Here is an 11,855-nt window from a genome sequence, read left to right as displayed (position 1 = left end):
CTGGCATGTGCTCGCAGTGTCTCAGCCACACTTGGTTTGCCCCTGCTCACAGCGTGTGTGCTTTCCCTGTCTATACTGCTTAGGCTCTAGGTTGCTCTGGTGGGAATTGTGTGAGGCTGGCCCTGGGTTGTATGCACTCCCCAAGTCTAAGCCGCTCAGGTTCAGGTACTTAGGTACTCCTCAGAGGTGCAGACTTGGTTGGGCCTGCGTCGTGTGCCCTTCCCAGGTCCGAGCAGCTCAGGTGACCAGGTGTTTGGCGAGTGCAGTCACTGTGACTTATCGTCTCCCCCGTCCCTGCCGCTCCGTTTTCTGGGTGTACAACCGGCGCACCTTCTCAGGCAGATGTCAACTGTCCAGAATCCCAAGAAATCTTAGCTAGCAACGAAGCCTGCTTGCAGTTTGGTAGATGATGCCTCTCTGGGGCTGTGATCTCCCCCTTCTGGCTCTGGCTGCTCTCACCTTCCTGTCTCTGGCAGGGGATGGGCCGGTCCGCAGCTGGCTAGCTCTAGTCAGTCCTCTGTTCTGTGAGCAGGCCTGGTGGTGTCTTAAGTTAGGGTTTTTTGCAGGGTGGCTATCCCACAGTCTGGTTTGCTATCTCAAGTTAGTTCCCTCAGATTGCCCTTGGGGCATTCAGGCCAGGTCCTTACTCTAAGCAATGCAGCCCCCGACTCCCTGCCCAGCCCCTGCTTGCTAGTGGCAGATGCAGGCATCTATGCTGCTTCTCCACTGGGAGTTACCGTTGGGCACATAATCTATGGGTTTAAATTATTTATTTATTTTTCCTCCTGGTTATGTTGCCCTCTGTGGTTCCAAGGCTCGCCACATACTCGCCAGTGAAAGTGTTTCCTGGTGTTTGGAAACTTCTCTCTTTTTTAAGACTCCGAGAGATCTCCATCCCTATCTCTTTTGTCTCTCTTTTTATCTTTTATATTTTTTCCTACCTCCTTTTGAAGACAGTGGGCTCTTTTTCTCGGTGCCTGATGTCCTCTGCCGGCATTCAGAAGTGGTTTTGTGGAATTTATTCAGAGTATAAATGTTCTTTTGATGAATTTGTGGGGGAGAAAGTGGTCCCCGATCCTATTCCTCCACCATCTTAGGACCACCCCCATGTCCAGTTCTAACTGTTGCTTCTTGACTTGCATACAGGTTTCTTAGGAATGATGAAAGCTGAGTGAAGCTTTCAACACACTGTGCTGTATTTTGATGGATTCTCTTGACACTCTCCTTGAAATAACTGAAATAACTTCTGTGGAGCCCTGAACTTGTTCTCAGAGACATTATTATGGTGTTGTTCCTCTGTTAACCTGAATTTTAAAATATTGTTTGTAGTAACATGATGTGTATGATTGATTCCTTGAAGCTGTTTTCTCTGAGTTTATTAGGACTTGAAAAGGATCCTAAATTATAGAAGTAAATAGTTAAATTATAAGAAGTAAATAGTTAACATAGAATCTGGCTCAACTCCCTAATGAATAGGGATAACTGAGAGTGGAAAAGCTGGCTTAAAACTCAACATTCAAGACACTAAGATCATGGCATCTGGTCCCATCACTTCATGGCACATAAAAGGGGAAAAATTGAGATGACCATTTATGGGTTCTGGGCAATTTTATGTTTAGAATAAACAGTTGTGAGTTTATCTGTATCACTGATAAGGAAATATGGTAACTGAGTCCTTCTTTCCTCTTAGGCATAAGTACTAGCTCCAGAAAGTCATGAACTCCTCTCAGGAGTGTTCAGATAACAAACACATAGGGAAATATGTAGGTAATTATTAAAAATCTTTCATTAGTCCCTTTCTGTTTTTTTTTTTTTTTTTCTGTTCATCTAGGGAGCTTGAACACCCAAGAGTAATCCTATTCCCCGAGAAAGCAAATCAGGTTACATTCCACCTTTCTAGCTGCATGAGTTTCCAGTCTCTGCCCTTAAGTTAATTGGGTCCTTGAACAGAAATGAACCACTCTTTCTCAACAAGCAATCACAGATACACCAGCTCTTTGAGTAGTAACTTGCAAATTAGTGCCTTGACATAGCATGCTGAGTGTTCATTCTTCAGGGTGAAGGGTAAACACAAATGAATTTTATAAATTTATATAGTTATATTTTTATAAATTTAAATATATTAAATTTAAATTATCAATATAGTTATATTTATAAATTTATAAAATATATATACATAATCATGCAGTGAAGTTGAGTTCTTAGAAAGGTAAATTTCTCTCATTTCCACTTGCTTTCCCTCTTAAGCTTTCACTGAGAGATAAGATATTGTTATCTAACATTGTTAGATAAGTTATTGTTAATCACTTGTGGTTATCAATTCTTGACTGTCTTTCACTTTCTGCCTGTTTCTATACTTATTCTTTCTCTCTGTATGTGTAATACATAACACAAACTGCAGATAAATACACACACACAAATATGTATATACACACAACATATACATATCTGTATGTGTACAATTAGTAATAGGGACATACGAAAAGGGACAAAGTTGCTACAGCATAAACAGACAAGTCAAATCCTGTTATCTCTCACTGATAATGCCAGCCTTAGGTCTCAGGCTACCTTGCAATGCACAGGATGAAAAATTTCATACTTTATCTAATCTATGGGATTTATCCTGGTGATGGGATTCCACTGGTACAGTAGAAATTTTAGAGATATGTTTGTTTCATTTTTTTGGTTCTGATACCCACATATGATATTAGAGTAATTGTCACTGCTGTTTACTCTATCATTTGAAGAATATAGCTTTAATGTAGCTTCAGCCAGATTGTCTGGCGAGAGTATGCACCCTGTGTGGGCTTTATTAAGAACAGAGAACCTCATTTCTCTCACATTGGTGAATCTTTCCTTGAAAAATAGCAACAATCTTGAATTCAACAATATTTTGGATTAAACTAAAAACATCATTTCTGCCTCACTTTCCATTGTACACAATTTCAGCTTTTCTTGATATTCAGTTCAGTTCAGATCAGTCACTCAGTTGTGTTTGACTCTTTGCGACCCCACGTACTGCAGCATGTCAGGCTTCCCTGTCCATCACCAGCTCCCGAATCTTGTTCAAATTCATGTCATCAAGTCACTGATATAATCCGACCATTTCATCCTCTGTCATCACTTTCTCCTCCTGCCTTCAATTTTTCCCAGGATCAGGGTCCTTCCAATGAGTCAGTTCTTTGCATCAGGAGGCCAAAGTATTGGCGTTTCAGCTTCAGCATCAGTTAGGATAAATATTCAGGACCGATTTACTTTAGGATGGACTGGTGGGATCTCTTGCAGTCCAAAGGACTCTCAAGAGTCTTCTCCAACACCACAGTTTAAAAGCATCAGTTCTTTGGCACTCAGCTTTCTTTATAGTCCAAGTTTCACATCCATAAATGACTATTGGAAAAATCATAGCTTTGACTAAACGGGCTTTTGTTGGCAAAGTAATATCTCTGCTTTTTAATACGCTGTCTAGTTTGGTCATAGCTTTTCTTCCAAGGAGTCAGTGTCTTTTAATTTCATGGCTGAAGTCACCATCTGCAGTGATTGTGGAGCCCCAAAATATAAAGTCTGTCACTGTTTCCATTGCTTCCCTATCCATTTGCCATAAAGTGATGGGGCTGGATGTCATGATCTTAGTTTTTAAATGTTGAGGTTTAAGCCAGCCTTTTCCACTTTGTTCTTTCACTTTCATTAAGAGACTCTTTAGTTCTTTGCTTTCTGCTATAAGTGTGGTGTAATCTGCGTATATGAGGTTATTGATATTTTCCCCAGGAATATTGATTCTAGCTTGTACTTTGTCCAGCCTGGCGTTTCACATGAATTACTCTGCATATAAGTTAAATAAGCGGATTGACAATATACAACCACGACATACTCCTTTCCCTCTTTGGAACCATTATGTTGTTTCATGTACAGTTTTAACTGTTGCTTCTTGACTGGCATACAGATTTCTCAGAAGGCAGGTAAGGTGGTCTGATATTCCCATCTCTTGAAGAATTTTCCATAATTTGTTGTTATCCACACAGTAAAAGGCTTTGGTGTAGTCATTAAAGCAGAAGATGTATTTCTGGAACGCTCTTGCTTTTTCCATGATCCAAAGGATGTTGGCAATTTGACTTCTCGTTCCTCTGCCTTTTCTAAATCCAGCTTGAAGGTCTGGAAGTTCACAATTCACGTAGTGCTGAAGCTAGGCTTGGAGAATTTTGAACATTATTTTGCTAGTGTGAAAGATGAGTGCAATTGTGCAGTAGTTTGAACATTCTTTGGCATTACCTTTCTTTGGAATTGGAACGAAAACTGACCTTTTCCAGTCCTGTAGCTACTGCTGAGTTTTCCAAATTTGCTGGCATATTGTGTGCAGCACTTTCACAGCATCATATTTCAGGATTTGAAAGAGCCAAACTGAAATTCCATCAAGTCCTCTAGCTTTGTTTGTAGTGATACTTCCTAAGGCACACTTGACTTTGCATTCCAGAAGGTCTGACACTAGGTGAGTGATCATACCATCGTGGTTATCTGGGTCATGAAGATCTTTTTTGTATAGTTTGTGTATTTTTTGCCACCTCTTCTTAATATCCTCTGCTTCTGTTAGGTGCATGCCATTTCTGTCCTTTATTGTGCACATCTTTGTATGAAATGTTCCCTTGGTATCACTAATGTTCTTGAAGATATCTCTAGTCTTTCCCATTCTATTGTTTCCCTGTATTTCTTTGCATTGATCACTGAGGAAGGCTTTCTTATGTCTCCATGCTATTCTTTGGAACTCTGCATTTAAATGGGTATATCTTTCCTTTTTTTCTTTGCGTTTAGCTTCTCTTCTTTTCTCAGTTATTTGTAAGGCCTCTTCAGACAACAATTTTTCCTTTTTGTATTTCATTTTCTTAGGGATGTCATGATCATTGCCTGCTGTACAATGTCAGGAACCTCTTTCTATAGTTATTCAGGCCCTCTATCTGGTCTAACCCCTTGAATCTATTTGTCACTTCCACTGTATAATCATAAGGGATTTGATTTAGGTCATACCTGAATGGTCTAGCGGTTTTCCCTACTCCCTTAAATTTAAGTCTGAATTTGGCAATAAGGAGTTCATGATCTGAGCCACAGTCAGTTCCGTTTTGTTTTTGTTGACTGTATACAGCTTCTCCATCTTTGGCTGTAAAGAATATAATCAATGTGATTTCAGTATTGAGCATCTGGTGATGTCCACGTGTGGAGTCTTCTCTGTGTTGTTGGAAGAGGGTGTTTGTTATGACCAGTGTGTTCCCTTGGCAAAACTGTTAGCTGTTTCCCTGCTTCATTTTGTACTCCAAGGTCAAATTTGCCTGTTACTCCAGATATCTCTTGACTTCCTACTTTTACATTCCAGTCCCCTATAATGAATAGGACATCTTTTTTGGGTGTTAGTTCTAGAAGGTCTTGTAGGTCTTGATAGAACTGTTCAACTTCAGCTTCTTCACCCCTACTGGTTGGGGCATAGAGTTGGTACTGTGATATTGAATGGTTTGCCTTGGAAATGAACAGAGATCATTCTGTCGTTTTTGAGACTGCATGCAAGTACTGCATTTCAGACTCTTTTGTTGACTATGATGGCTATTCCATTTCTTCTAAGGGATTCTTGCCCACAGTAGTAGATATAGTGATCATCTGAGTTAAATTCACCAATTCCAGTCCATTTAGTTCACTGATTCCTACAGTGTCGATGTTCATTCTTGCCATTGCCTATTTGACCACTTCCAATTGGCCTTGATCATGGACCTAACATTCCAGGTTCCTATTCAATATTGTTCTTTACAGCATAAGACTTTGCTTCCATCACCAGTCACATCCACAACTGGGTATTGTTTTTTGCTTTGGCTCCATCTCTTTATTCTTTCTGGTGTTATTTCTCCAATATTTCTTGATATTAAGTTAACATAGACCTTTTTCTCTTATTTTGATTCTTTCTTGTTACAGGTAGTAGATTTTACATAAGAGTCATATGCTTCATAGAATTGTCTTCTCTTTTGAGGTCATTGCCTGGATTTATGAGTATAAGGAATGGAAGATTGAGGGAGAATATCATCTCTAACAAAGCTGATAAGAGAAAGTATTATATTTAAATGTTTAGGATAGAAATCTATATGTGAGAAACTAGCCGCTTCCCAGTGGATTGTGGTTGGGACAACACATATGAAGTTTATATTTTCAGAGCTTCCTAAGTGACTGCACAAAATAAGGCAAGTTTGAAGCTAGCTGTGTTGTGACGGTTCATATTTTCTGGATCACATGAGAGATTGTCAGGATTCTGTATGAAGTTTATAGACTCTTAATCTGCTCTGAGTTTATTTCCTATATAAATAATTAGTGGTAGTTAGTGAGACACCAGTACCAATACCAGTGATGAAATTTTCCTCAAAATTGTAGCTTTGAAATTGAGAAGTCTCTATAGCACAATGAGAATTTGTTTTCTCTCTCTGCTCCCTCTCTGTCTCTGTCTTTCTCTCCCTCCATAGCTATATCTATACATTTAAAACAACAAGGCAACAGCTCCAAATAATTTGATATCATTTACTGAGTACCTATGAATGTCATTACTTTACTAAGTAGTTGTCATTTATTATCTTACTTCACTCTGACATTGCCACTGAGGCAGGTGATCCTGAACTTCAGATGAGATGAGAGACCAACCTGAAACTTTGATTTCAACATTGTGAGACCTGGAGCATACAACAAGCTAACATGATCCAGAGAAAGTATAAAGTAGAAAATTTGGCTTGTTTTATGGTGCTAAGTTAGTAGTATTAATGATATATCAATAGAAACTTATATTGTTTTCTCCCTTTTTCACATCTATCTGCGTGTGCCTGTGTGTGAGTGCGTGCGTGCGTGTGTGTGTGTGTGTGTGTGTGTGTGTGTGTGTGACACACAGAGAAAATGAAAGGGATATAAGAGAGAGAAGATGAAATCATTCTATCTCCTTTTTTCAAGGGAGGTTTGTGGTAAGCAAAGTTGAGCATGACTCTAGAATTACAGACCATGTATAATGAAGTTCTCAGTTCTCAATAAAATGTTGGATGCTCTTGATGTACCCACACAGACAGAGAGACCAAAAGTGTGGAGATATGAGAAACATGAGCATAGTGACAACGTTCATCCTCATGGGCCTTCCCCATTCACCAGAGCTGGACATGCTCCTCTTTGGAATCTTCCTGGTGATCTATGCCTTCACTGTGGTGGGGAACCTTCTCATCCTGCTGGTGATCACAGTGGATCCCCACCTGCACACCTCCATGTACTACTTCCTGAGCAACCTGTCCTTCATTGACATGTGGTTCTCCACGGTCACTGTGCCCAAAATGCTGATGACCCTGGTGTCCCCAGAAGGCAGTCCTCTCTCCTTTCCTGGCTGTGTGGCCCAGCTCTACTCCTTCCACTTCCTGGGCAGCACCGAGTGCTTCCTCTACACCGTCATGTCCTATGACCGCTTCCTGGCCGTCAGTTACCCGCTCAGGTACGCCAGCATGATGAGTGGGAGGACGTGCGCTCTCCTGGCCACAACCACGTGGCTCAGTGGCTCTGTGCACTCTGCTGTCCAGACCACATTGACGTTCCGTTTGCCCTTCTGTGGACCCAACCAGATCCAGCATTACTTCTGTGATGCACCACCCATCCTCAAACTGGCCTGTGCAGACACCTCTGCCAACGAGTTGGTGATCTTTGTCAACATTGGGGTGGTGGCTTCAGGCTGCTTTCTTCTGATAGTGCTGTCCTACGTGTCCATCGTCCACTCCATCCTGAAGATCCGCACCTCAGAAGGGAGATGGAGAGCCTTCCAGACCTGTGCCTCCCACTGCACTGTGGTCCTTTGCTTCTTTGTTCCCTGTGTTTTCATTTACCTGAGACCAGGCTCCAAGGAGGCTATGGACAGGATTGTGGCTGTTTTCTACACTGTGATGACGCCCCTTCTGAACCCTGTGGTCTACACCCTGAGGAACAAGGAAGTGAAGAAAGCTCTGTTGAAGCTTAAAGACAAAGTAGTGCATTCACAGAGCAAATAATCTCTGCAATGTAGACTTGCTCATTTAACAAATATAGTAATAGAATAGTATAATGAAACATAGAAATATAGGAGTGTATAGTACAATATATGATTTTATCAGTGCAAAATATTTTGTATATAAAGTTCTCAGTGTTAATCTTTATCCAAACTTCTTAGTCAGAAATATTTGTTCCAAGGATTTTTTTCAAATTGAAAAAATTACAAATATTTTATTTATGATAAACATGCTAAATTTTGGTCTATGAAGTCTTTTCTCTGCAACATGTTTATTTTACCTTTTCTTTTAATTTTTTTCATATACAATTGGCATATAACATGATTTTTACCTTTTTAAAGAGTGAATATTCAACTTGGATCTTGGATGCAGAATAGTGAGCTATTTATACATACCTAAGTTGATAATATGCTTTTTTGCTTCTGTCTTATGCACACAAACTGGGGACACTGCTTAAGAACAGCCAAAATTATCAGAGTCACTTACTGAGGCAGCTGTGCACCTGCTTCCTCAGTTCTTTTTGTGGCTGCATGTGTGTGTGTGTGTGTGTGTGTGCATGCCTGTGTGTGTGTTTGCATGAAGGTTCCAAGGTAACTGCCCTGCTTCCCAGGACATCTTGACCCTGGTCAGTGCCTACACACTGAAAGAGTCCCACACATCTGAGAGGATTGTTGTCTCTCCAGGTAGGTCTGCCAGGACAAGCTATGGATCTGAGAGGCTCCTTTCAGAGACTAAGGACCATCACCACCTTCACAGAGCCCTGAGGTTTCTCAGGTTTGGTCAGTGTGATCAGGAGGAAGCTACCATCAGACACCTCTAGTCTCCATCACATAATCTGGCCTTAAATTCCTGTATTAATGGACCTGATGCTTATATTCAGCACGAACATTCTATGCTGGGTCATTTCACTATGGATGGTGATGAAGGTCATGCTGCTCAGAGAGCACATTCTCTCAATATTTCAGAGTCTTGGAAATTCAGATTCACCAAACCTCAATCTGCTCTAGGACAGGGACACCCTACATTGTAGGTTGGAGGCAAGGGTGCTTCCTATTTAGAAGAAAGTAGAAAAATCAATGTGTAATTAAATCACTTGGCATCATGGGATTTCAACATATTTCTTTCACAAATTAGAAAAATCAGGCCTAGTAAAGATAAAACACCCTAAACCCCCCCAGTGCATAGCTACACAGCTCATACAAGTGAACTTCTACGTGCAATGGGTGAAGTGTTATAACTGCATGTAGACAAAAGCAAATATTGGTTCAAATAAGAGAAATAGTTTTATGCTTTGTATATCTGTTTTTCAGCTGTGAAAGACTTTCTCTAGCAATACTGTTTGGAGGATTCAATGAGTTAGTAGAAGTAAAAGTGCTTTGAGAACTGAAAATGTTGGTCATTCAGTCCTGTCTGACTTTTTGTGACTCTGTGGACTCTAGTAGTACTGTACACAATAGTTTCTTAATTCAAGTTTTAAAATTCAAACCTGGGACCACCAGCTAGATAGCCTGATTCTCAGTTCAATGCTTTTACAAACTATTTTCATGAATGACTAGTGATTCATGCATCTTCAAAAGTACAGTAATTTGAAGATGGCGTGAATGTAATTTTCTTTAAATAATGGATAATAAATTAGTATCATGATTAACACAATTATTGACAATGCAATTATTCCAAATGTTTTGATAAATTTAATGTTCACATATTTACTAGTTTTCAAGTAATTTAACTGCAATAAAGTCCGTGAAACATTAAAATTATATGGAATTAAATTATTCTGGAACAATTCAGAGGCAAAAACATAAGTGTTATTGAGCTTGGGATATACCACATACCTTATTTATTCATTACTAGAGACTTTATTATTACCCAAACCCTATGCCATAGGTACTATTGATACATAATATGAGAAAACTGAAGATGATTAGGTTTCTTACTCAAATTCACAGTTAGTATGGAATGTGGTTAAGGCTTAATCCCAAATGGGTTGTGTTGAGTCATTCAGTCTTGTCTGACTCTTTGCGACCCCAGGGAGTGTAAGCTTCCAGGCTCCTCTGTCCATGGATTTTCCGGGCAAGAGTACTAGAGTGGGTTGCCATGTTTTTCTCCAAGAGATCTTCCCAACCCGGGGATCAAACCCAGGTCTCCCGCATTGCAGGCAGATGCTTTACCATCTGAGCCCCCAGGGAAGCCCTGCACATAAATATCCAAATATCCAGCACAAGAACCCATGGAGTGAAATTCTAGCTTGTATTGGTATAACAGAATTTCAGGAACATTTTAATTCTTTGAGGACTAAACATCAGTTAACAATAATAAGCACTGAAATAACAAAGAACTGAATTTTGTACAGTTATGTGTAGTTTATATATCAAATTTAAGCATTTTTTCAAAAGCTAATTTCCCCCCATATACTATGAAAAGCACTTTAGCTACCCTAATTCTGCCTGAATTAGATTCTAGGTGCTTTGTAACACTATATATTTTTGAGCTCCAAATTAAGTTGTGGACTTCTCAAGGAAAAATGTCTTTTCTTGTAGTAATCCACTTTCATAAATGTTGGTCTCATTTCTTTAAGATGCTCTCCCTGCTACAGACTCTTTCCACTTCCCAGTATGTTTATACTTTCTGAGGGACTCAACTTCTGATGCACACTCATAATTTCAGATATCACTCCTAAACAGGGGCCTTCTCTTTCTGTCCATGCTGTTTCTGCCTTCTTTGTTCAAGTCCCTAATAACTTTAGTTTGTCAGATATTTCTGTTAGTAGATAAAACTATTGCATCAAATTTCATGTGTTTAAACACTTTTCCCACTTATTCAACATTTGCCTCTTATGTGCTATGATTGTCCCAGCAAAATGTATGCTGAAGCTCAGAGGGTCTGCCCATAATCCTTCCTTATACCCTTCTTTTAAAACTGAAAGAATAGTAAGAGAGATAAATAGAGAAAGATGAGACAGATGGGACAACATGAAAAAGCTCTGGAAAATAAAGTACAATAATGGATAATTGAAATACTTCACTAAAATTTTTTTACAATATCAAATATTAATTGGAACAGCATTATTTGTAAATATTTCATTATGTCATTACTATGCCCTAAGAGTTACAAGTGCTGTTCTCAAAACAGGAAAATAAAAAGAGTAAAATAATTCACAACTGGTATTGCACTTAAGGAATGATGCTGTTGTTCAGTCACTCAGTCATGTCTGTCTCTATTTGACCACATGGACTGCAGCACACCAGGCCTCCCTGTTCTTCACCATCTCCCAGAGCCCGCTCAAATTCATGTCCATTGAGTTGGTGATGCCATCCAACCATCTCGTCCTCTGTTATTCCCTTCTCTTCCTGCCTTCAATTTTTCTTAGTATCATGGTTTTCTCCAGTGAGTCAGTTCTTTGCATCAGGTGGCCAAAGTATTGGAGCTTCAGCTTCAGCATCAGTCCTTCCAATGAATATTCAGGGCTGATTTCCTTTAGGATTGACTGGCTTGATCTCCTTGCAGTCCAAGGGATTCTCAAGAGTCTCCTCCAACACCACAGTTCAAAAGCATCAATTCTTCAGTGCTCAGCTTTCTTTATAGTCCAACTCTTAAATCCATACCTGACTACTGGAAAAACCATAGCCTTGACTAGACAGACCTTTGTTGACAAAGTAATATCTCTGCTTTTTAATATGCTGTCTAGGTTGCTCACAGATTTTCTTCCAAGGAGCAAGCATCTTTTAATTTCACAGCTGCAGTCACCATCTGCAGTGATTTTGGAGCCCACTGTCACTGTTTCCATTGCTTCCCCATCTATTTGCCATGAAGTGATGTGACGAGATG

The 11,855-nt window shown here is 39.8% G+C and overlaps 1 protein-coding gene across 1 annotated transcript; it reads left to right on the top strand.

Annotated features, from left to right (window-relative positions):
* The first annotated feature begins 7,033 nt into the window (after positions 1 to 7,033).
* Positions 7,034 to 8,030, top strand: LOC147342381 (olfactory receptor 10G4-like). Its single transcript, XM_086385461.1, has one exon. It carries the CDS (start codon positions 7,047 to 7,049, stop codon positions 8,028 to 8,030), a length of 984 nt encoding a protein of 327 aa, XP_086241587.1. The 5' UTR covers positions 7,034 to 7,046.
* The last annotated feature ends 3,825 nt before the right edge of the window (positions 8,031 to 11,855 follow it).

This window comes from Bos grunniens, chromosome 29 (assembly GCF_055505025.1).
Source record: "Bos grunniens cultivar Pamir isolate PY7600 chromosome 29, Bosgru_T2T1.0, whole genome shotgun sequence".
Taxonomy (NCBI): Eukaryota; Metazoa; Chordata; class Mammalia; order Artiodactyla; family Bovidae; genus Bos; species Bos grunniens.
Note: the sequence above shows the minus strand (reverse complement) of the source record. Positions and strands in the feature narration are given on the sequence as shown.